This window comes from Pteropus medius, unplaced genomic scaffold (assembly GCF_902729225.1).
Source record: "Pteropus medius unplaced genomic scaffold, Ma_sr-lr_union100, whole genome shotgun sequence".
NCBI lineage: Eukaryota > Metazoa > Chordata > Mammalia > Chiroptera > Pteropodidae > Pteropus > Pteropus medius.
In genome coordinates, this window is record NW_024347791.1 from 8,642,407 (window position 1) to 8,669,086 (window position 26,680).

The following is a 26,680-nucleotide window of genomic DNA, read 5'->3' on the forward strand; positions in this document are numbered from 1 at the left end:
GAAGAATATGGAAAGGCTTTGTGGAAGAAGAGGCTTGACTTTATAAGTGTTTCTCTAACTTCTCCACTGATCTTTTGTTTATTGCTAAGAATGGCTGAAAATAGATCTAATTATGAGTTTATGTGTTTTTTGGTTTCTTTGTCATTTGGAAGTAAGTTATATTTTTATGGCTTACCCCAGAATAAGTAATTTGATAATTGTCCATTCAAATTTCTGCCGTTTTCCATCCTGGGTAGTATTAAGAAAATGATCTGACATTAACTCTTAGATGAATGTTATTTGATTTACAGGCCTCCTTTTTTGATCCCTCACATAGCACATTACTAATTCACTTAAAAAAAAAAAAAGAATTTGGCAAGATTTCCATAACAGGGTCTAGTAGACAGTTGATGTAAGCAGGAAAGGGAAATGGTTATGATGTAAGAGAATCAAGTTTAAATGTTGATGGGGTTAGGACCAGGGACAAGAGACCCAGAGGAGGCTGAAGATAGGAAGAGACTTGATGTCCTAATGGAGTTTACAGGTGGGCCCAGAAAAGAAACTGCACCATTTACACAGTGTCATCCACACAACTCTACACCTCTTTTAGTCCTATACTTTTAGGACTGGAAGGGATTTCAGAGATGATTTGTTCAGACCCCTTTCATTACTCAGAACTGAGACTAAATAACTTGCCCAAGATCTCGCATAAAAGTGATAGAGTAGAGGTGAAAACCTGCGTCCTCTGAGTTACAACCCAGCTACCTCCCCTGAGAGCTAAGTGTGCAGAATTCTGGATGAGTAGGAATGTTTCTGTTGTGTTAGATAAGGGTCTCTTGCTATTGTTGTTCTTTCTCATATACCAGAGTGGTTTGGAGATGGTGAGATTGTTTTATCTGACGAAGGAAGACACGTTGTGTCAACACGTAGCATGTCAGCATTTCTCAGCCATTTGTGAAGTATGTTTTTTTATGTTCCTCCCCACCTTCTGAGTACAGGGATATTGATGGAGAATCACTTCTATTTGAGCTCAGTAAGTTGATACTAATTGATACAGTTATATTATTAAAAATGATAATATATATTTAGTAAAGGTGATGGCTGTGTGCCTGTATTGGGTTTGATGCTATGTCTGTTATTAAAGGTAGAGCTCATTCCCCTTCCTCTAGGAATTTGTGGTCCAGTGGAGAGGCCAGTCATATACATGTATAACCTCAAATGTACCATAACTAAAATGGGACCCTTGAATCCCACCAGCTTTCATTCCCACTACACCTGTTCCTTCTATGTCATTAGGTGGTCCCACTGTCTCTTCAGTCACTCATATTAGATACACTGAAAACCTAGCGATCATTCTTGATTCTCTTCCTTTCCTCACCCCCATATCCATTCTAGTAGCAAACTCTCTGACACACCCCGTTCTCCAGCTGAACTGCTGACAGACTCCTGTTTATCTTTTAAGAATCTGCCAACACTCCTTCTTCAGGAAAGTCTTTTTGGTGTCTTCCTAGGGAGAGTCAGTGTTCCTTCAAATTCCTGTTTCTTCAGGAAAGTCTTTTTGGTGTCTTCCTAGGGAGAGTTCAGTGTTCCTTCAAATTCCTGCTTCTTCAGGAAAGTCTTTTTGGTGTCTTCCTAGGGAAGGTTTGATGTTCGTGCTATAGCCATCAGTAAACCTCTACTAATGATAATTGGCTGTAGTTCCTTAAAGTCAGGGAACTTAGCTCATTTCTCTTTGTAAGCCTAGTACAAGGCACATTAGACCCTCAGTTTTTAAATTGATACATTTTAAATCAGTTGTTTTTAAATCACTACATTGAGTGAGAGAATTATTAGTTGAATTTGTGATGTTTATGAAGTACACGAGTGAAGGGAGGTGGTACAGGTAGGCAGAGGCCAGGTCTTGAAAAACCTAAATGCCATGAAAAGAAGTGAGCAATTGTAGCTGAGCCCTAGGTCAACCAGATGTTGTCATGTGACTACCTTCTGGCTAATGAAAACAAGGGCAGCTTCCAAGAAGCCTCCTTAAAGGAGGAGCATGTCTTTCACCTTCTCTTCTTTCTGCTGGCTAGAATGAAACCTAAATGACTGGAATTTCCCACAGCCATCTCAGTGTAGCAGGGCTACATCTTAGGGTTGGTGGAATGGGAAGCTGGAAGGAGCCTTGGCAGGAAGGCGGGCATTCCAGGAAGAGGAAGAGAATGAAAGGACAAATTTAAAGGTCAGAGAGAAGAGGATGAAAAGAAGATCGAAAAGGATTCACCAGAGTGATGAGAGAAAACCAAGAGAGTGATTCAGTAAGGAGGAACTGGGCAACCACCACCAGTTGAGTAAGATAAAGATCAGGAAAATGTCACTGAATTTGACCTGGTGGCCTTGTTAAGCCACAAAAGTGGTGAGAGAGAAGTAATACTGGAGTGGGCTGAAGGGCGAATTGAAGAGTGGGAGATGACTCTCTAAAGATATTTGCCCTAAGAGACAGAATTTAGAGTAGAGGGACTAGCTGGAGCAAGGTGTGAAGTGAACATTTTTCTGAGATGCTGGAATATGTTTGTATGCCGATGGGAACGATCCTATTGAGAGGAAGAGAGAAAAGAGGCAGAGTCTTGAGAAGATGAGTTGATACAATCCAGAGTAAATGGCCAGAGATGGGACGTTTGCAAGAAGGAGGGACCCTTCCTCTATGGTAAAGGGAGTGAAAAAGTAAATGGGGCATATGTGTGGGTAGGTTTATAGATCTGGGATGCAGACATGAGGGGACCCCTATCTAAACCCCTGTGTTTTCTCCTGAAATACTTAGCAAGGTCATCAGCTGAAACCTCGTAGATAGTAAGGTAGTCATCATCCCCCATATCTTGTCAGTCTCTTCTGCTTTAGCTTGTGTTCTGTGCTGCGAGGAGAGTCTTTCTCAAGTTTTGGATGGATCGTGTAGCTGCCTTAAAATTCTTCAGTACCTCCGCTTCCCATGGCATGGAAGGCACATCCCAGTCAGGGCCCATCCTCCTCTCCCAGCGGCATTTCTATGCTGTTACTGTGCTGCATCCAAGGCCAACTGCACGGCCGCCCTCAAACAGCTTGTTTTTGCTGGTTCTTAACTTTTGAACATGCTCTTCTGGCACGGTCCCTTTCTCCTACGTGGCGAACTCATTCTCTAATACCTAGTTCTCATATGGCATCCTTTTAAATCTCTTTGATTCCACTCCCCCTTCCACAGGCCAGTTATCTATCTGTATAACTGTCCTTATATTGTAGCTTATTCATCTGGATTGGGTACAGTGTCTGATAGATGACAAGCACTGAGTAGATGAATTTTGATTGTTTTACTTGTTCCTTTAACAATTCTTAATGAAATTAAAATGAAATATTATTCTTAGTATTTGATGCAAATGAAACATTATTTTTTTCTTTTTTTTCCCCTAGGTGGTTCTGGAATGGAGCCGGGATCAATACCATGTTTTGTTTGATTCCTACAGAGACAATATTGCTGGAAAGTCCTTTCAAAATCGGTGAGAAGAGATCAGTTTTGGAGAGGAATTTATTTGGACTTAAATGATGAGTCATGAAATCACCCAGGCTTTAAATATAGCAGTTGAAGGGAGCTTTCCAAGTTGTAGATGTGGTTTAAGTCGTTCAAGACTCCTCCCATCTAAGGGAACCTTGTAGTCCATCTTCAAGTTTTACAGATGGAAAATCTGACTCTCAAAGAGTAATCCTGCCTTGCACTTTATCGAGTACTCTAAGTTACATGGTCTCATTTTATCTTTGCCCCAGTTCTGTGAAGTAAATTTCATTCCATCCCCCTGTAGAATGAGGAAACTGGGCGGCTTACTCTGCAGCCACTTTGGAGCCCTGGCCAGTATTCTTCGGTTGACATCACTCTGTTAACCAGGGCTATTCCTATGATCGCCACCAGTCCTGGACCCTCACCTGTCCCTGTGGTCACCACATCTTGCTGCCTTGCTGTAGGAAGGAACAAACAACTTCACAGGTTGTGTCTTTTGCTCCTTAAAGCCAAGCTTCTTGGTGTAGCCATTTCGAATGCTGCCGTCAACCCTTCTTTTCCTTGGAGAGTTTTCTTCTCTCACAAGACAGACCTCGGAACAGAAGCCGTCTTTCTAGCATCTTCTTTCTCTTCTTGCAGCTAAAATGAATCACACAGGCTCTTTTCAGTTTTTGTCTATAAAACTATTCCTTATATTCTTTTATATTATAAAAGCAATATATGTGGTGAAAATAGTTCAAGCATTTCAGAAAAATGAAAAGTAAATTCTCTCTTTCTGTTCCATTCAGAATTTCCCCTCACCCAGAGGAACCACTTAATGGATTTTTGTTTTGGATTCCTCTGGTGATCATCATTCTAACTTTAAAAAATAAACAAAGTTTTCTCTTTTTTGATTTATTCGCTTTATACAGTATCTGTTGATTCTCCTTTTCATTGTAATGGCTCACAGCCAGTCACTACAGGGCAAGGAGCAAGAGAAGACCAATACGAACATGGAGTAGCAAGTAAGGTACTTAACCTCGCAAAAGACCTTGGTTTAAATGTCAGGCCATACATGGAGACTTTTACTGTCATTTTTCCCTGAGGAGAAGTCCCATAAATTTTTCCCTCTACTCTCACTGAACCAGAAAACCTAATGAAACAATAAGTAATAATAGGTGTCAATTGACACACCTTGACAGTTTTTTGAGAACCTATATCACCAACTCTTCTAGAGCCCTTGTCCCCCGCTTAGAAGCACTTTCTTGTCCCTCTGTTCACTTGTTATGAGTGCTTATGTGATTTCTATCAAGTGAGTAGTTTTAAAAATAACTGTGTTAATTAGATGTACTTATTATTATAGTCCTGACCATCTCAGTGAAGAAGGGTTATGGGATTTCTTGAATTGACCTAAAGCTTTACTCTTTGCTTTGGTCCTTAAGGCACCCTATGTGTGAATGTCATCCCTGAATTTGCTCCTTCAGCAAAGATGGGATCTTTGAGTTTTACTCTATTTTAGACCCTGAGATATTACTATCTGCTATAAAGGATTTCATCATCTAGAATGGGTGATAGCTTACAAGCAAATAATTAGCAAAGTAGGGAAACTCTAGATCTCTCTCTTAGGAGCTCTGAAAACAGCAGTCTTGAAGACTCTGGGGGACTGTGAAATCAAAACTTTTTTATTACAATACCAAGGTGTTATTAGCCTTTTTTAGTGCATTGACATTTGCATTGATAGTGTAAAAGCAGTGGTGGGTAAAATTGCCACACCTGAGCGTGAGTCATTGTCTTCTTCACCACCACATTTTTGCAGGGAGAAGAAAAAAGCTAGTTTCACTTTTAAAAGTTCATGATAAAGCAGCAAAAATTATTGCTTTAATTATATCTTGACCCTTTGAGTAAACATTTTTTTTTTTTATGTCTTTGTAATGAAATAAGAAGCACACATAAAACACCTGACTGCTTGGTGATGGTCTTGAGGAAAAAGCCTTGTGTGATTATTTGAGTTATAACCTGAACTAGCTGGCTCTTCTGTTTCACGGAACACCATTGTTATAACTTGAAAGGACAGATTCAAGTATGGTTACTTAGGCTTGGTTATTTGGCAGGTATTTTCTTGACAGTGAACAAAGCAGTCCTGTCTCTTGAAGGAGAACAAATAACAGTATTTGTTGCCAATGATAAAACTTGAGCTCTCAAGTGAAAATTAGAATTTTAGAAAACTTGTTTCCACCACCGTGAGCTTAACAGCTTCACACTATCAAAAAACACTTCTCTGATTAGATTTGTGTAGATATGATTTCATCTAGAAAATCATATTCATCAATATAGTATGAGAGCATTGAGGAAAAGTGTCACCATTTGGCAGAGCTGCATAACTCAAGTCGCATAACTTATTTTCCAGATAAGCAATACATTTATGTTACAGAATCTTGCATGGGTAAAAGCCATTCAACGTGCAAGAAAGACCAACGGATTTTAATGTAAAAGCACAAAAGTTCAGTAATGTCGTTTCTGATTCTACATTGCAACTAATTTTTAGGAAACTACCACTTGTTTTGGTGTGGTATCAAAGAAGAATATCCATTATTATCTGAAAAGGCTATTAAAATACTCCTCTTTCCAATTACATATCTGTGAGCCTGTTTTTTTTGTTTGTTTGTTTTTTGTTTTTTGTTTTTCCATTTACTTCAACCAAAACAACATAAGGGAACAGACTGAATACAGGAGATTTGAGGTGCTTGTTTTTTTCTGCTAAGTCATTAAAGAGATGAAATAGCAGAAAGGTAAAACAGTGCTTCTCACTAAATTTTTTTATTTTGAAAAATATTGTTTTCATTAAAAAAGTTATTCATATAAATAGTTAACATGTGAAGGGCTTTATTATTATTTTTAAATGAATTAGTGTTTTTAAAAGGTCTTTTATTTTCAAATATGGCAAATGTGGATAGTTATAACCTATAAACCAAAGCTTTTTGGGGTCTTCAATAATTTTTAAGAGTGTGGAAGGTCTGGAGACTGAAAAGTTTGGGAACCATTTCCTTACCATAGCAGTTCTCAAACTTCAGTGTGAACCAGGATCCCATGGAAGGCTTGAGAAAATAAAGTTTCTCCCTACTCCCAGAATTTCTTAGTCTGTAGGTTTCGGAGGGACTCAGAGAATTTTCATTTCTAACAAGTTCCCTGGTGATACTCAGGCTGCTGATCTGGTGACCACACTTTGAGAACTGTTACACCATCAGATTCCTAATGAAATACAATTTTCCTACTTTTCCAATCTTCACTTTAATAATACTTTTTCTAAAAAAGAAAAACTCAAAATGGGTTATTTTTTTTTTTATTCAGATATTTATTGAGTATCTGCTCAACCTACTGTGCCTTATGCTGTGCTAGGTGCTAATAGTGCAGTTGTATAAATCCCTGCCTTAAAGGGCTTTGAAAATTAGAAGGAAATCTAGCTTAGAAAATCTAGATATTGAGGTCTGCAGTTTTAATCAAATACTCTTGTTCTCTTTTTGAAGAATTTTATAAAATTAAATTTTTAGGGGGTGACATTGGTTAATAAAATTATGTAGGTTTCAAGTGTACAATTCAATAATACATCATCTGTATATTGCATTTTGTGTTCACCACCCAGTCAGATCTGTCACCATATTTTGACTCCATTTACCTTTGTCTACCTTCCCCTTTCCCCCTTTTCCCTCTAGTAACCACTAAACTGTGTGTTAAATATTTCTCCTTCTAAAATTAAGCTTGCATTAAAATGTAGTTTAATTTTTATGCAGGGATATTTCAGAATTGCCTAATTTTGACAATGACAAGTAAATGAATCATACATAACATACCACATGTTCTGATGTATTTTAAAACACCATAATGTTTATAGGAAGTTTTCATTGTTTTGCTAGTTTTTCTTTTTAGTGTTGTTTGCTCTGAGTGAAAAAAAAAATCATGTCACTATTGTCAATTACCTACTGCTGCTAATCGTGGGGCATTATTAAGATAAAATCTCTCTTCCAACTCTTTCATTCTAAGATACTATTTAAGTTCTAAGTTTTCTTACCTACTTTATAGAACATAGAACCAAGAGACTATTAAGTGCCTTTACATTCATTTAAGCCAAACTGATGAAAAGTTGTATCACTGTCACCACAGCTTTGGTTCTGAGTCATAGGTGACTTATATAGTCTTTGATTCTGTGATAAAAGCTTCCATCTCATTTGGGAACTAAGATAGTGGTCTCGTGGTTAGAACAAAAGACTCCAACTTACTGTGACCATGATCTTAGAAAAACAACTGACTCACTGACCTGGAGCAGGTCACACATCACATGATTTCCTTAGGGTTGTTAGTTTAATACCAGAGAATTAGATCAGTCATGTAATACAGCCTTATTAGAAGAACCAGTACATAAATGCATTATATACTTACATTGTTTTCCTCAGCTGAATATGTATGGATATCTCTTGATTCTATTTAAAAATCTTTAATAGCAGAAGTTTTGGAATGTGAAATTCTTTTTTTAACCTTTTAAAAATATGTCACTTAAGCAGTTTTTTCAAATCAGTTTTCAGTCTAAGCATAGACCCCCTGAGAAGTTGGGAGTGAAATGATCTTGGGTAATTTACATGAGGGTAACGTCTTTTTTTTTTTTTTTTAATGGAAAAGACCAGTGTGTATGTCAAAGGAGTGAACTAATGGTTTATTTAGCCAACAAGTACATATTAAACCCCACTCATGGACTAGGCACTATTCCTAGGCATGTGGTAGATAGGAGAAACTTATAGACCCCACATAGAACTGGCATTTTACTGGGGGAGGCTTTTGTTTTTTAACTTGAAAATGTGAATTATAACCTACATATAAATGAACAGCTCTCAAAGTGAATTTTTTGACCAGCAGCATAGGCATTACCTGGGAACTTGTTAGAAAAGCAAATCCTGGGGTCCTAGTCCAGACCTAATGAATCAAATTCTGGGGATGGAGCCCAGCAATCTTTTACAAGTCCTACATGTGATTCTGATACCTGCTAACATTTGAGAACCATCAATATAGGTAAGTGCAGAAAAAACCTAGATGAGGATGCTTTTGCACACTGTTACTGTAGGGAGAGAGCGCCCGAAGATAAAGGAAAGAGAAGAAATAATTCATGAAGCAGGGCATGATAACAGAATGCATGATAACATTTCTGCCTCAGCGATACTCCTATCTCTGGAAGATAGACATGCGTAAAAAAGGAGTCCAGCACAGTGTGCCAAGACTTCCTTAGAATACAAAGCACAGTAGAAGCTGCATGTTAAGCAGTACGTTCTCTTTGGGAGAAGTGAGGGAAGGGGTCATTGGGGAAGGAGGACATTGTTGACAGGAGCATGAAAGAAAGGATATTGCAGGCAGAGGGAAGCATGTTCAAAGGCACAAAAGCCTATACGTTCTTACCCTGTTTGGGTAAGGGTATACAATTGGAGTGTCTAGAACATGAGGTGTAGATTATGAAGGAGTTTAGGTTATATTTTGCAGGCAGTGGTGAATCTTGACAGGAGGGTTGGTAGATGCTCAGTGATCACAGATGCCTGATTATGAGGTGATTCTTCATTTTCCCCATGAAGCTCTGGGTCCCCTGTTACCTCGTTAACCCCACCTCTCCTGTGCTCTTCCCTTTGCTCCCGTTATCTCTGCCACACCAGCTTCAGTTCCTTGACTGTGCCATATGGGTGTCTGCATCAGGGCATTTGCATAGGGTGTTCCCGTTCTTTGGACCATTCTTCCCCAAGTTACCCACGTGGCTTGCCTCCTCACTTCCTTCACATCTTTGCTGAAATGCTACTTTCCAGTGAGGCCATTGCTAATTTCCCTACTTAACACTGACCTCCACCATAGGCATACTTCATATCCCCTGCTTTATTTTCTCCATAAGAACACTGAACATCATTTGACTTTATTTGGTTTATTTCCTGCCTTTACCTTTCTAGAATGTAAGCTCTATGAAGGCACAGATTTCAGTTTTATTTTATTTCCTGCTGAGTCCCCAGCGTCTAGAACACTGCCTCACACAAAGTGCCCATAAAATACTTATTCAGTGAATGAGTAAACTCTCCTCCCACATCTCACCTGCTTCTCTTAAGCTAGAAGTGGTTGTCACTTCTACTATTTATAATTTTCCTTCCATAATCGGAAAGATTTATCCACCAAACCACATTTATTTTCCCATGTGATAATTAACCCTGCACTGAGTGAGATGACTGCAGCCAAAAGCAAAGATGTGATCTTTTGGTTACACTTTGGAGCCCTTCCTAGTGCCCTCTGCTTGGCCTGTGAGGAAGACCAAAGGAGGGAAAGCTTCGGTCTTTGGCCTAAAGAAAAAAACACAAACAAAAAACTGTACCATTTCTAAGAATAGACCCAATTTCAAACAGAACCATGCACAGTGTGTATGTGTTCTGTGTCACTGTGAGCTCCTGTGTCGTGGATGGGTACGGAGCCCTGAAAGGTGGGGTGGGATTTTGTAAGTCGATGAAAGAGGTAAAACCTGAAAAAAAAACACTAAGATTAGGCTCAGACAGGATACTTAATTAAAAGCCTGCCCGACCCCTTATTTTAAGGATAGCAAGGGAAAAATCAAGCAGGCTCGGGAAGTTCTGTGCTAGTGTGTCATAGAAACCACTGACTCACTCAGCAAATACTGAGCTCCCATGTGCCAGGCACTCTTCTAATTTGTTGGGTGCTTCAGGGAACAAATGGAAGTTTTCTGTCTTCTTAGAGCTTACATTCTAGGGGAGGAACACATAATTACCAGTACATAACAAGTTAATTATTTAATGTGTCAGGTGATAAGCGCTATGAAAAAAAAGAGCAGGACCAGGAGGATCAGGAGGGGTCGGACTTGGGGACAGCAGAGAACAGGAAGGCCACCACATTAAATAGGGCTAGATCTTTGTTGTGGACTGCTTGCTAACTTTTTAAAAATAATTTTATTTGAGCTTCCAATATTTTTTCCCATGTTTGGCTGCATTTGTATCCCAGTCTCATTTTTACAAAACTGAGAACTTATCAGTTTAAAGTGAGCTTCTAAGATCTCCACGGTCTTAAATGTGGTGGGATTACCTTTTCACTGTTTTTTTTTTGCGTAACCTCTAAGTTTAAACCCTGTTTTACGCTTATTCCCAAATATATTGGAAAAATGCATCTGAGCTGGAGGACTTGCTTTACCCTAGGCTCTGTCTTCCCATGCCGATTGACGTGGTTTACACCTGGGTGAATGGCACAGATCTTGAACTACTGAAGGAACTACAGCAAGTCAGAGAACAGATGGAAGAGGAGCAGAAAGCAATGAGGTAAAACTGATACTTTAAAAAGAAGAACACAAAAAGCTCTACCGTACAGTTCAGAAGGATGCTATCACAATGCTATCCAAACAAAAATCTGCACCTCAAACTCATGGCATTACCAGATCTTGGCAGCCATGCATCTGACCCTTGTTTCTGGGTACCGAAAGAGGACTCGGCCACTTTGGCAAGATCCTGGCCTCACTTTGGTAGGTGGCCATTTTAGACCAGTGGCACTCCAGTGATGCCTTCCTTGGTCTTGAGGGGCCTAAAGGTGGAGGAGCCTCCCAAGGAGCTCTAGTCTTCCAGCTCAGTCTGAGTCCCACATGTGATAGCTTCTAGAAGTAAGATTTCATTATGCAAAATAGCTGTATAGTAAGATGGCTTATTCTCTTGAAAAATAAAACAGGCTGACAGACTGAAATTATTTTTTCCATTTGATAAAGGCAGTAAAAAGTATATTCCCTTTACTAAATCCTTTTAATATCAAATAGTACACTGTGGAAACTTCAGTAAATTTTTTTCTTAATGTAGAATTTCGATCATTTTATTTACTTTATCTGAGAAAAGTACAGTGGGCTTCTGGTGAGCTTTCAGAGCTAGGGTCCTGGCTGTGTAAACTTCCCCTGCGAATCCTTGGGAGTATTTGCAGAGAATTTCCCTGCTCACTTCTTTGTGACTGTTATGTTTGCCCCCCCAGTCGTGGGTTGTTGGCCATGTTATTCTGCAACAAATGGTTTCCTTCCATGTTAGAGAATATAAGACCTTCCCTTTGTGAAAATGACCTTGACAGCCCGGTACCACGTTTCCCTAGTAAAACATAAAAGCTTATATTTTAAGTCAACTGACTTGGTTACTATGGGAGGTGCATGATAATATTTGTTGATCACATTTCATTGAAACATATAATTTATTATGCCCGTTAAGTGTTATAAGCATTGTACTACTTCCTAACCGACTAGTTAGTTCCAGTGGAGTAACCAAGAAAATCAGTGTCGTAAGTCATCTCTTATTCATGTTTAGGGCCAGCACTAGTTCATGCATATGTAACGAAATATATTTGCTTTTATTAGAGAAATCCTTGGGAAGAACACAACAGAACCAACTAAGAAGAGGTAAGAAGTTTAATTTTCCTCTCAGGAATAAAAATTGAAGGATCGAAGTGAAACTTCTGGGTTCTCACTTGTTTTCGTTGGAAACACAGTATTTTGTATTTACTCTGTTTCTCCTGTTCAATTCCTCTTTGGCTAGTTTTTGACCCCCAAATTAAGTGCATCCATTAGATGGGAAATTTTGCAGTGCCAAAGGCATAATTGATTGAGAACTCTGGTGGTTTGGGTTGTAGCTAATCAAAGCTTTATCATTTCTTGGAAGCGTTAGAAAGGTTGTTTTTCCTCTATCATTCTTATTAATCTGTCTTAGTGTACTGTTCTCTTGGATCATTTAAACTCTTAACTTACACCCAGTGTTTTTAATTATAGAATTTATATCCATTATTTAATTATATGTTCAATATGTATTTTCTTATATTTAAAAGCTGTCAAAGTTGTATGTCATATATTTGAAGACTTGGATAGAGAATTTAGCCCGATGGCAGGAATCAGATATACCTATCTTGATCTGACTCTGATAAGTTCTTAAAACAAGACCGTTTCACTGAGAAGTGGAAGTCTCTTAACTACTACTTTCTCTACTTAACCATTAGACTTAAATCAGAAGAGTTCCTCCTAGAAACGATCCTGAGGAATTTAGAGATTCAGAAGTACCTTTTGAATCATCTCTTTATGTTAATTATGTGTAATTATTGACATATACTACCATTAATTTTGTTACTTTTAAATGGCTTTTAAATTGATTAAAGTAATGGTGCAACGTTACAGAAGAGTTGAGAGGAAAGTGAAAAGAACAAACAGAATTATGGTCCTCATTCAACAACTATGATCATTTTATTATTCCTTTTTCATGCATGTTTTTATAGTTATAATCCATGTGCAATTTTGTATCCTATTCTGTTCTTAAAATTTTAAATCAATATACACATTTCTTGGTTGATAAATTATCTTTATGCTTCTCACTTTTCAATTTTAATAGTAGTATGATAGTCCACAAAGTAGCTGTACTATAATTTACTAAATGTTGGGCACTTGTATTTTCATTATTGTCAATACTTTGTCGTATTTTATTTGGATCTGTGACATTTTCTTTGTATGAGTTCGTTTGTTTTTCCTGTTTGTTTCTCTTCTCCTACTTGGACTAGATTCATGGAAGTAAACTACTGAGGAAGAAGCATATGTATGTTTTTATACTATATGTATGTATTACCCAATTGCTTTTCCCAAGAGGAAATGGCAAACACCCATTAAGAGTGACACCAGTTTTTGAGAATATGTTTACTGTACTTGCACTAACATTGAGTCATCATTTATTGAGAGTGTTAATTTAGTAAACAAAAGGTGACCCCCTCATTGTTTTCTTTTGCAGTTCTTTGATTATTAATAAGGTCGGTCCATTTTATATGTTGTTCAGCCTGTCATAGCTCCCACTTTGTGAATTCTCTAGCCATGTTCTTTGCCCATTTATTTACTTAGGTAATATTTTTATTCTAGGTATTATGTGTAGATCGAAATACTTTATAGAAAATCATCTTAGAACCTTGTCACATTTGCTTTTGTTTGCATCAGTGCGATGTCATATCCAATGTATTAAATTGCATTCTAATTGGAATTGGTAAATTGTATCTGGTATGATGACGCTCTGTCAACCAGAATTTATCTACTTCCTGATCAGCCTAATGGGCTTCACTGGAGTTATGATTAACCTTTAAAATGATAGTAATGAAATGCTTATTTAGTTTTTGGTGCAACTTTGAGTTAGTAAATTTTGGAGGCAATCTTGTTAATAGAAATTTGGAAGCTCTCTTTAAATTTGTACTTGTTTAATAATTTTACATATCATACTTGCTAACTTACTAAATTTTTATATTCTTGAGATAAAATTTTTTGTTTATTAAAATATCATGATTTTTTATAGGATGTAGAAAACATCTGGAAAATTTAGTAGTACCAACAAGCTTCTTAGTGTTGATTAACTTTTCAAGAATGCAGTTGTGAGCGTATTGGTGTTTCTTTCCAGTGAGAAGCAGTTGGAATGTTTGCTGACACACTGCATTAAGGTGCCAATGCTTGTCCTGGACCCAGCCCTGCCGACCAACATCACACTGAAGGACCTGCCATCTCTTTATCCTTCTTTTCATTCTGCTAGCGACATATTCAATGTTGCAAAACCAAAAAACCCTTCTACTAATGTTTCAGTAGTTGTTTTCGACAGTACCAAGAATGGTAAGATCTTCTTGTGGGGTATTTGAAAATCATGTTATCATTGGATGTTTGAGTAACAAAATTACGAATGGAGCAGAAACGATTCAATTTTAAAGAAATTCAGTTTCAAAGAAATAAAAAGAGAACAAAGGAGCTGACATTGTATCTCAGCCCTAACCTCAGAGGTACATGTGTAATACACATGCTTTCCATGCTTGAGTCAGGGCCTTAAACCTGGTACTCCCATATATACCTTGCTGTCTTGCTCTTATTTGTTCTGGAAGGTTTTTTTAAAATTTTTTTTTTAAACCATGTAACTCCTCACCAGTGTTATTTTCTGCAGTTTGGACAGAACATACTTGAAACATTGAAACATCTGGTTATACAGTTGATTTAGCCAAATAATAGAATTAAAATTGTAATTCCTTCCATAAAACCGCACCCTCATCCTGAGAGATCCCCTCCTCCAACTTGGCCCCTGAGCCGCGAGCCCCATGCCTGTACCTCCTTAGCCTCTGGTCTCTCATCGTTTCTCTGCACCAAACCTCTCTACTTGAGGGCTCTGTGTGTTTTAACATTTGTAATGTGGTACCTTCTGCTTAAATCTTTGACTCTTTTTTTCTTTTTACCTCCAACAACTAATAATTAACCTCATCCTATTACTTGCTTTTTTTTTTTGTGGATGATTCATAGAGTCTTACCCTACTCACCTCATTTCTTTTTACACTAGACAATTCCTTCAATAGACTCCAGTCACAGACACCTAGCTGCTCTGTAAAGTTCTTCTCCAATCTGTCCAGCACATAACTGTAAAAATTGGAAAACCCTGTTTTATCAGTTCACAGATACAAACTCCTTTTCCTGGTGTTTAGGATTCCGCTCTAATTGCTTTGATTTTGCCCATTGATCCTCACATCCTTGCCCTCCTGGCATTCCCTCAGAGATGTCAGTGTTTTCACACATGTATGCTGCTGCCTCTCCTTTTCCTCTTTCTCTCCTAGCTCATCTCCTGTTCTTTCCCGACCCATCTCAAATTCTGTCTCCTCCATGAAGATCCTGGACTAGTACATTCACAATGATTGTATTTTTACTTTTCCAAATTCTTATAGTACTTGTGACTTAATTCACAACTTAGTTTTTGATTGCACAAGCAGTCTACAGAGTTCTCATCTAATTTCTTTATTGAGCAGAAGCTTCAGCCCTCAACAGTTTGTATCCTGAGCAGTATCTACCATAGTACTCACTTCTTGGTTCTTAACAAATTATTTGTAATTTGAAAGTAAATCGTAACCTTTCCAAGTATAGATATCACCCCCTTCACACTATAGATCTGTCCTGGACTATTTAGTATAAATAACTTATGTTTTTCTATTTAAGTTATACTTTAAATATATAGGAGAAGTAAAGGGATAATCTTCGACAAGTTATAACAAGTTATCTGATATATTGTTTGGCTAAATTTAGCTTTATTTGTTACATTAAGGTTTCCTTAAATTAAGGTACATTTCATCGGAAGAGAAAAAAAGTGACATGTTAATAATTATAACTTAGTTGTAACGTCTATGGAGGGAATCTTGAGTGTTCCTCTACTGATTTTATAACATAGCAAAGATGTAATAGATTGTAAATTTTAATATAAGTAAAATCTATCAAACTATAGTATTCTAAACATTGTTTTTGAATTCCCTCTTGGGTTTCCATTTGACAGTTCTACTTATCCTATTCATTCATATAGTGAAAATTATTGAGCCATGCTCTGAGTTGATTGTTGTTCTAGGTAACAGAGAAACAGCAGAGAACAACAATAAAAAAAACACACTCCTGCCTTCATGGAGCTTATATTTCTAGTGGGCCACAGACTCACTCTTTCTTATCTTCAGTTATCTAGATCAGGAATTGCCAACGCCTTTCTTAAAGGACCAGATAGTAAATACTTTAGGTTTTGTGGCCAAGAGGTAAAATGGCAGGTGTTATGTAGGTTTTTATATAAGAATTTAACATTTAACCTTTTTAAAATGTAAAAACTTTTTTTAGTCTGGGATCATACAGAAACAGGCAGCGGCTAGAATTTGGCCATGGACTGCCAACCCTTGATTTAGATTAAAAATTTGTTTCATTTATCTCATTTAACCTCTCTCTAGTTCATCATCAAGATCTGTTGACTTTTTTTTTCCTTCTGCCCCTCTTCTGATTAGCCTACCACTACACTTATCTTAGACTCCACCGATTAGGCAGTACTTCAACAGTCACACAAGCCAGCCCTATGGCCCTGACCTGGGTCTCCTCAGCAAAGCAGGTTTTCCAGTCAGGCTTATCCCTTTTGATGTACAGGAAATGAATTTCCTCCCATGACAATTCATTTTACCTCTGGACTGCATCGACCTTTACAATTTCAAAATGTTTCCTTACAGCTTTCTTACACTGGTTAAATCTGTACCCCTTGGGATCCTACAGAACTAATGTAATCCCTTTTCCACGTGAGATTTCTTTTCATTCCTGTTCTTTTAGCTGTGTCCTAGGAGCTTGTCTGCCTGCATCCTAGTTTGCACTTTTCAAAAGGAACTTTAGTTTCCACTATTTTTAAAGTGTGTCAGCTGAAATTGATCATTCTATTTCAGTGTGGTTCAATCTGCAAATTGACTATTCATTCAGCAAGTATTTAAAGTACATACTATGTGCTAGGTACTGTTCTCAGTGCTGAAGATGGAAAAAAAATCTCTGCCCTCATTGAGTTTATATCTTGGCAGAAGGAGACAGACAATAAATATACAAGTAAATCATACAGTTTGTAGAAGATAAATGCTATAGAGAAAAATTGAGCAGGGGAAATTGGATGATAGGTGTAGGCTCACTGAGAAGGTGATTTTTGAGCAAAAACTTGAAGAAGGCGAGAGAGCCAGCAACATGGATATACGGGGAAGGAGTGAATCACATAGTGGAAGAGCCGGTGCAGAGCTTCGGAGGCAGGAGTGTGTCTGCCATGTTTGAAGAAGAGCAGGGAGGCCAATGTGGCTGGAAGAGAAGGAACAGGAGAGGAGCCTGGAGAAATAACGGGACCAAATGATGTAGACCCTGTAAAGCCAAAAGTCCTTGTCATGTAGGCTATGACAAGGACTTTTGGCTTTAACTCGGAGTGCGATAAGGAATCATTGGAGGGTTTTGAGTAGGGTGGTAATGTGATTTGACTTTTGTTCCAAAAGGATCATTCTGGCTGTGTGGTGGGAATAGACTAAGGAGGGGCAAAAGGTGTAATAATTCGGGCAAGAGGGAAGGCGGCTTGGATCAGAGTGGCGGCGAGAAGTGGTTGGATTCTGGACATTCCGGAGGTCAACCCAACAGGGTTTCCCGACATGTCAGTGTCGGGGAGGATCACCTTTCTTGTTCTGAGTACTCTGCTGCTGTTTAAAAGCACAAAACAGTGATCGGTATGGCCACAGCACATTGACTCATCATGCCGAACTCAGTGTTGACTAAAACTCTTAAGTCTTTTAAAAAAAACTTATACGTGCTAATGTTCACATACCTCTTTTAATTATGCTTATGTGAATTGGTTTTTTGTGCCAAGTTAAAGATCTTAACCTTAGTTTGTAGAAGATTTTATTTTGTTAGATTTGACTTATTGCTCTAAATAGTAAGAACTTTGGAGAACCCTTAGTCTGTTGCCCAGGATAGTAGCTTCTCTGTCAGCTTCATGTAAACCCACGCATTTCACAAGTATGCCTTCTGTATCTTCCAATATCTTGATGGTTTGTTGAACAAGATAGAACCTATGGCAGACCTTTAAAACCTTTCTCTAGGTTGATTCTGGCTTTATAATTTCACACTCTTCGGTTAGAATTGGTTATAACCCACCAAACGTGAGATCTAGCCTGTATATCTCCATTATGTCCATAAAGGTGATGTGAGATGTTATTAGCTACCTTGCTGAGATTATAGTATATAGTACAAATACATATACTGCATCTATTAGAATTCTCCAACCTATCATTGTAGAACCCACCATATTGTGGGGAGAGAGAGGCAGATAGAGACGGAGATAGGAATGTACCTGATAAATTTATTCATAATGAACTCACACCCTTAGAATTCAGTGCTTCCTTTAAAGATAAACAGTGTATTATGAAGGCATTCTTTTCTCCAGTGCTCACCAACTATATTTTTATGGTACATTTGAGACTCTTACCCAGGACTGATATCCATCTTGCCAGGCTGTAATTTGCAGAAGCTGCTTTCCATGCCCATTTTGAAGATCAGAATTACAGCCCTCTGAACCTCCCTTCTCTTTCCCATGATCCCCAAATGTCCGCAGCAAGTTTGCTGATCCAGTTTGTCCCCATCTCTTTAGAAGTCTCTCCCAGTTGGTCTGTGTCATCACTCCTCATCCCCCAACTTAATCAGCGCTATCCAGCATTACCTGAATTCATTGTGACTCATAAAGAACCCTAGGATCTACAGTGGCTCCCTGCTGTTAATCTAAAAGCCACTGGCCTGGCTTTTAAGAGCCCCTTTCTGTTAGCTCCTACATCTGTGATTTCTGTCAATTTATCATTTCCTCATCTCTGCTGCCTACGTGAATCTCCTTGGTATTGCAAAATTTAACATTGATTTTACATTGTTTTATATTGGCCCCCTTTTTTTTTTTTGAGACCATTCATTATACTATTTTAACAATTCTCAAAATGCTTTGTATAGTGATCTGCCAGACATCATAGTTAAGTATTTATTAAAAATATGCTTGTTTATTTTATTTTTTATTGTAGTTGAAGATGCCCATGGTGCAGTGTTTAAAGGAAACAGCAAACAGACCATTTGGAGGGGCTATTTGGTATGTTATTTTAAATTAAGTGTATTTTTGGAGTGGACTAGAATAAAAGTAAGAGTAATAAAGCTGTTTTACTTCAAGAGGCTTTTTAGTGTTTATTTTTTCTCTAAGGCTAGCTTTCTAGTATTAATGAATATTGATTTAAGTAATCTTAACATTCTATTCTGAAGCTTATATGATACAATAGATCTTTACTAGTTTTCTCAGCTGTAAGTTTTCACCCCTCTTATGTGGAAAGTGAGTTGTGTTTTTCTCCTCTCATTTTAGACAACAGATAAAGAAGTCCCTGGGCTAGTGCTAATGCAAGATTTGGCTTTCTTGAGTGGGTTTCCACCAACATTCAAGGAAACAAATCAACTAAAAACCAAATTGCCAGAAAATCTTTCTTCTAAAGTAAAACTGGTAAGAACACAGAAAATAGAGCCACCAGTATGGCGCATCTCGTTTAATTCATGACTCTTCTCCTGTGGTCCATTTCGTTCATAGTGTAGCTGACAATCGTAAGCAAAAAGCGTCTCTATTCTGCCACAATATGCTGTCATGAAGAAGGCTCTTTATTCTTAGAAAATCCTCGTTCCTTACTATTAATTTGGGGAAAATTCTAAGAGTCTCATTTGCTTTGTTGATTTCCCAAATAGAAGCAGATCATTTGTTCAACAAGTGAGCTTCTGCTCTGTGTCAGGTGCTGTTATATCTGCTGCGAATATAGCAGTGGACAAAAAAGACAAAAGCCCTGATGGAAGCGGAAGTCTGGAAGGTGGAGATGGGGGAAACCGTACACGCAGTAGGTACACACGGATTCCAACCTGCGTGTCTATCGAGAGCCTTCACCCAAAGGGACTATGCTTCAGATGTTTGGAACATTTGGTAATGTGAAATCTTCATTCATTAATAGCTAGTCGAGCCATTAACGTATTTAGGATTTATACTTATTAACTCTTCACGCTTGGCCAGTCATGCCATTTGTTAGGGTTGACTTTGGAGGCTGCTGTGTGACACGCCTTTTCCATAACATCTTTTGCTTTCAGAGCCACTTGCTTGATTGATTCAGGGTGCAGTCCACGTGGGTGTACTTTCCTTTTGACCCTATGTCAGGATGCCTGCTGTCTGTCAGAAACATTCCAGATTGTAAAATGTGGCTGTCTTTTCTCTTAAAAGGGAAGACATAAAGTTCTTGGTTCAGAAATTTGTTAGGCTCTCATTTTCTTGATTTTACAAAGAAATGTTCTTTGAATTCTGCTGCTATATTTAGCTTGACTGATTCTTACTTCCTGCCCCTGTTGATGTCATTGAGTAATCTGCAGGTGGAAGGATGGAGATGGAGATAGCGGTGGGGGAGAGCTGTGATTAGGCAGTTCTTGTTTATTTCCTGCCTTCACCATGTTTTTTTTATGTTTTTTTTTTCTTTTTTTCATATGTTCCTCCACAACTTCCTTTATGGTACCTGGAAATATGGAATATCATAGTACCCAGCTAGAATAGGGCTGAATTATTTCTTAATCTGCAGTTATTTTTTTTAAATAGACATTATATTCCTCCTTCCCCTGAGTTATTTTTCATCCCGATTTGGGCAGATAAAACTGCGCCCTACGCTAACCAGGCAAATGGCTCTGAAAACGATAGATGTTAAGGAAAAGGCATGTCACATGGCAGCCTCCAAAGTCAACTTTTAACAAGTGGCATGACTGGCCAAGAGTGAAGAGTGTTAATAAGTATAAATCCTAAATATGTTAATGGCTCAACTAGCTATTAATGAATGAAGGTTTCATTCATTATCGAATGTTCCAAACATCTGATTTCAGCCAAGGTTTATTTGGCTTCTTGGCTTCTTAGCTATTAGTTCTAGATTTAAAGACTCATGTATATCTGTACTTTTGACTGTCAGCTCAAATTCCTTATGCAGAAAGAATGACATTCTTGATTCTATTCATATAATTTCAACTATATTACATTTTTAAAGGGAGGAGGTTCATGACACTTCTCTGTTCTCCACTCAGCTTTGACTAGCCCATGTCTCTTTGCCTGCTGCCTCACCAGTGCATCTGCTGGTGGATGGTGGTGTGCTGTCAAAGGATGTTAATCCAAGTAGTGGTCAACCCGTCAGTGAACTATTTTGGGGTGGTGTGGGGTGGTGTGTGCAGGTAGAGGTAGGGCGGGTTGGTAACCCAAGTTGGACAAGGAGTACCAGCAGGTTCTATGCATGTTGATACATACACACTTTCACCCACCGTTCATTCACCCAGTTGGAGACTAATTGAGATTCCCAGACTTGTCTTTGTGGAGGCCAGCACCTCTTCACAGGTTCAAGCTAATTATCCATAACATTCATGTCTGGTCATTTTCATGATGTCAATACCTGTGATCAACTTAAGGGATTAGGACTTTTTGGAGGCTAGGGAGAAAATGAGAAAGAGGAAGAATAGAAAGACTATGTCAGCATTCGAGTCCAATTCTTCAAGTGACCTACTTAGGTTCTACTTCCTGGTTTTATTATGAGGACCCCGAGAATGAAGTTTTCTATCATTGGGTTCCCAATCCATTTAGTGGCATTTATTAAATGCCTGCTGTGTTCCAGGGAGTATGCTGAGGATAAAAGTGAATAAATGCACTTAAATAATTTTTGGGCGTGATTAATTCCAAATAAGTGTTCATGCAGCATGCTGCGAATACACCTTGGCTGTAAGTGTGCTGGAGGCAAGGAAGGCAGCCTTTGCAGAATAGGAAGCATTTTAGATAGGCTCTGAACAGAGCAGCCATTCTCAGTAGAGAAGGGAGTGGGAAAGACCATTCTAAGAAGAGGACACAGTCTGAGCAAAGGACCAGAGGCTTATAAGTTAATGGTATTTGCAGAGAACCAGGATGACTGTTCCTGGAGGCCAGAGCCCAGAAAAGGATTTTGCAGGTGCTGAGATTTGGAAGGTAGCTTGAGGCCAGATGGAGAAAGATCTCCAGGTAAAGAGCCTGGAGGCAGGGAGCATCTTTAGGAGGAGGAAGACCCCTTTCTAAGGAACATAGTAGGGGAAGGTGTAGCAGGTAACCAGATTAGACAGGATGAGGCTGGAGGCAGGAAAACCAGTTCAGCCACTGCTGCCATAGCCCAGCAAAACATTCGGGTTCAGCAAGTGCCTTGTCTGTGGTGCCAGTGATAAAAATGGTTCCAAAAACATCTGAGAGAAACTCTCAACATGACCCAGTGACTCATTTAACTATTGGGGGAGAGGGAAGGAAAAATGAAAGGGGAAGTGGATATTTCTAGAGAAGATAGAAGTGACGGCATTAACCAAACTCAAGAGCCTCACTGGGAGAAGCAAGCTCTTTGGAGAAGGAAACTCAGAGCTCAGTTTGGAGTGTGTTACGTTAGAGGTGCTTTGTGGCATGTGCGAGGAAAAGAGCCGTTAGGCAGTGGACTTCAGGACATGAATGGTTGAACCATTTTGCTCTCCCAGGCTCCCCCAGGAGGCCTTTGCCAAGACCTGTGACCTCCTAGCCACTAAAGCTCGGTTCTGTCCCATAGACCCCTCAATGGGCTGTGAGTCTCAGGAGAGGTACTGCGTAGTGATTATTTTGGGGCCTTGCACTTAGGAGGACACTCAAGAAAGGCTTGTTGAAGGAATGAGCAAGAAGAAAGGCTGCGACTAAACACACCTGCCACATACAATGTCTTGGAATGTAAAGGGAAACGTTTCGCAGTCATTATCCACAGAGGTCACCTTCAGGTTTGGTACCATGGATGTGTTCATACAGCTTTACTTCGCCTTTATTCTGTTTAGAGCAAAACCGGAATTTCCAAGCCCATCCCCAACCCTCCCCAGGAAAGGTGGAACTTGACAGTTGTTTCATTTGCAAGATAATAGATTTAAGTTCATAAAAACTTTTCTGTGGACTACAGTCTTATAAATCAAACAGTCTTTTCTATTAAAGACCTTCAGTTTGAGATACCTTGAGGTGAGTCCTTTTATGATCTGATTAATTACCACTAACTTATCTGTAGATGGACACAGAATTCACCTTTTGAGAAATTAGATTGTCCATTAGTCTTCATTTTCAGCTCAAGCTAAATCATTCTGTGTTTTTAGACATTTTCATTCATGGTGGGGTTTTTTTGTTTGTTTTTTGAGTCCCCCCCCACTTCTTTAACATATGTTAGAGCAGGCGGAAAGTCTTCCCAGAGCTCTCAAGTGTATTCTCACATTTGGTTTAATTAAATGATAGTGGTTGCCAAGTGGGTGTGCAAAACAAGTGGAGGACATGGATTTGTCCTCAAGCTATTTATAATCTTGGAAGCAGTATTTTTTTCATATTAAGTATTCACATAGTGAAACAAGATAGTATAAGATTGGATATGTAGTGGTACAGACTTTTAGTTGTTACATGAAGATAGGAAAGGTCTGTGGATCAGAGACACAGGGGAAGTTTTCAGAGAGAGGGGCTGCATGGGATCCTTGACGGCTGACCCAGGTTATTTGTTTCAGCAAGAAGGACCATGTGGGCAGGGTGGGAACAGCATATTGTGCTGTCTGGACTCTTGGCCCCCTCAAACCTCTGTTCAGAGTATGTGCAAGATCACAGCAAATTGTAGTAATATTGCATTAATGCCCTTTCTTTCGTGACTTCCCTAAAACTATCTTATGCATGTTCTCTTTTAAAGCATGGCACCCTTTCTTTTGGTTTTATTCCAAAATAAATTTTAAAATAAAACACTTCAGTAGATTAAACAGGCAACTGTGGAACTGATTTAACTTTTAGAAACCTACCAGGATATAATAAGAACTAGTAGGTTTGAGTTGTTGAATCGCTAGAAGGAACTAATTTGTTCTTCAGTTTTATTAGCTGGCATGTTTTTTCCCTTACCTTATACTAACATATATGGGTGTTATCAATCATGTTATTCCAGGTAATGCTACAGTGACAAACATCCTGAAGTGTAAATGGCTTAAAAATAGCAAAGCTTTATTTCTCAGTTATGCTACATGTCCCTTGTGGGTCTGCAGGGGGTAGGTGTCGAGAAGTTCTTTCTTTGAAAAATGTATCATTTAAAGAATTTAGATAAATTTATAATTTCAAATAAGAAGCTATATGAGGAAGCAGTTGCCCGCAGCTGCCCACAGTTGCCAAGCTAAGAACCTCAGCCTTTGGCACTTATTACCACCACTTTTCCTTAACCACTTCCTGGCTCTCTTCCGGCAATGTAAGGTTTCCAGGATTGGGGTGCCATCTAGTGGCTAGCACAGGATACTTCCTCCCCACCCTTTTCACCACTCAAAACTTGGTTGATAACAGTGGCAGAAAATCATTTCATACATATAAATATTCCCTTATGCCATTTACTTTTCATCTCTCTTCCAATCATTGTATAGTTACCTTTGGAAAGTGTCTGTGAAATTTTGAAATAGTTTTCCAGAATAAAAGGAGTTTGGAAGGAGAGATTAAGCATAAGGGTATTTTCCTGATAAATTTTAAATTAAATTAGATTAATAAGTGCTGTATTCTAGGATACTGATTTTTAGCACTCCAGGGATCCCTACAGCTACTGTGGGAGCCACTGTGGGAGGCAGAGAAGGGGCAGAGGAGGCTGGGGGTGGGTAGTGAGAGACTCTGTAGGCACCCAGATAGAAGAATATTAGCCCTGCATGTCTGCCTCCCGTCCGCCCCCCACACCTAGGCAGGATGGTGACCACAGTGAGAGCTGACCTTCAGTCAGTGCTTAGGATATGCCAGGTGCTGCCAACGTGAAAGAACGTAATCAGTCAGGAAGACAGCACCCACACGAGCATGTGCACACACACACCCACACACAACTTGTGGTAAGAGTTAGTGGCCTACGTAATAAAAAGGGAGAAAGATAGAAATTCTAACTAACCTCTAGTTTTTTGGCCTACCTAAACTCAGGAACCTTTGAAAGATGAGCTAAGTATAGTCATGTTGCAAATACAAGAGCTCAGAATGAGCCCATATGATTTGTGTTTGCTTCTGTTTTATACATTGAGAAAGAAGGAGGCCCTGGGCTCTGTTAGAAGAGCCAGTTCAACAGAAGGATTTTGCTGTGCTAGATTAGTGGTTTTCAATTCACTCCTGCCTTTTTCAGTTCTGAAAGGCCTTTTTCATAGGAAATTGTATGATACAAGGTTAGAACATAAACAAATCAAGGGTGGTTTGGACTCATAGAGGTAGGGAAGGCTGCTAGTAAAATGTGTTGATGCTCATCATGATGGCTCCTCTTAGATTTACAGTTGCTTCAAAAGCTTTGCTCCCAAAGGTGCTTTTCCTACGGAAGCACTTCCGGCAGCCCTGCCAAAGACCCTCCGAGGTGTGCGGCACAGAAGCCGTTTGGACCCCCCACCAGCAGACTTGCTCTCCACCAATTCCAATTCCAGTGAAGTTGCACTGCAGGGCTTTCCCCCAGTATAAGCAGATCGGCAATATTCTAGAACAAAGGTCACAAACTGGGGAACAGATGTATCTTGTTCAAATGTATGACAATTAAATATATTTGAGCTCACTTTGAAAATTGGGGGATTTCATGTAAGACTCGGGGATTCTGGCCTCTCAGGAGATCCGACAGCACTGGGTGGCACTGAGTAGTGGCTGTGGCTTTCAGGTGGGGCCTGAGATGTCCCATTTGCCACAGCCCCTACCACTCTCTCTTGTTTTTAATATCTGGTCTGTTCCATTTATTTGGGAAAAGTGTCTGGCCTGTTTAGGTTTTCTCTTTTTGGTGATAATTGGCTTGCTGTTTCATATATATGTGAAACTTTTAATATTTAAATATACATATTTAGGTGTATACTGTGTATAATATGTATTTAAAGTTTAAAGATCAAACTGAGAATTTAAAGGTGTCTCTTCTTTAGGGCTCAGTTTTTCCAGGCAACCCTCTTATCATTTTACAGTTGCAGTTGTACTCAGAGGCCAGTGTAGCACTTCTGAAATTGAATAACCCGAAAGATTTCCAAGAACTGAATAAGCAGACTAAGAAGAACATGACCATTGATGGAAAAGAACTGACCATAAGTCCTGCGTATTTATTATGGGATCTGAGTGCCATCAGCCAGGTAAGGAATGCAGAGATGCTTTTAAAACCTGAATCAAGAGTTGAAAATGTATAAATCACTGTATTAGAAGAAAGAAGACTTGAGTTGATTGAAACTTTTCTAATTTTCCAGTCACTGCCATTGGTTAATATTACTTGAAATGATCTAGAAACAGATGCAAGAACCTTTTCTAAAAAGTGTGTTAAAGAAATGCTGTTTATTTGTGATGTTGTTGTTTTAACTGTGCTGAATTTTTTGCAGTTTTTATAATGTTTAAAAGTAAGACTGGGTCTTTAGAAGTCTGTCAGAGCACCCTGAGAACAGGGCAGGGGTAGAGACAGCAGGAGGAGGTGTGACCTGGAGTATTTTTACATTGTCATGTACCAAATGTTTTTCTCAGTCTAAGCAGGATGAAGATGTTTCTGCCAGCCGTTTCGAAGATAATGAAGAACTGAGATACTCACTGCGATCGATTGAGAGGCATGCGCCCTGGGTTCGGAATATTTTCATCGTCACCAACGGGCAGATTCCATCCTGGCTAAACCTTGATAATCCTCGAGTGACAATAGTGACACACCAGGTATGTGACTTTCCATATATCACAAGGCTGTAGTTTCTTTTGTCTTTTACTGTTCTTTTACTTTTTTCTAATTTCATTTCCCTCACCCTGTCGCCTCCATTTCCACCTTCCCTTTATCCAGTCAGCCAACCCTCCCTCCCTCTCTCCC

At 38.9% G+C, this 26,680-nt stretch overlaps 1 protein-coding gene across 1 annotated transcript in view; it reads left to right on the forward strand.

The window, feature by feature from the left end:
* The window catches only part of GNPTAB (N-acetylglucosamine-1-phosphate transferase subunits alpha and beta), a 58,963-nt gene that overhangs the window by 11,802 nt on the left and 20,481 nt on the right, over nucleotides 1-26,680 (forward strand). Inside the window, 8 exon segments of the mRNA XM_039877967.1 lie at nucleotides 3,397-3,482; nucleotides 10,672-10,791; nucleotides 11,856-11,897; nucleotides 13,915-14,120; nucleotides 18,860-18,924; nucleotides 19,189-19,323; nucleotides 25,812-25,973; nucleotides 26,353-26,652. Coding sequence (XP_039733901.1) covers nucleotides 3,397-3,482; nucleotides 10,672-10,791; nucleotides 11,856-11,897; nucleotides 13,915-14,120; nucleotides 18,860-18,924; nucleotides 19,189-19,323; nucleotides 25,812-25,973; nucleotides 26,353-26,652 — 1,116 coding nt within the window.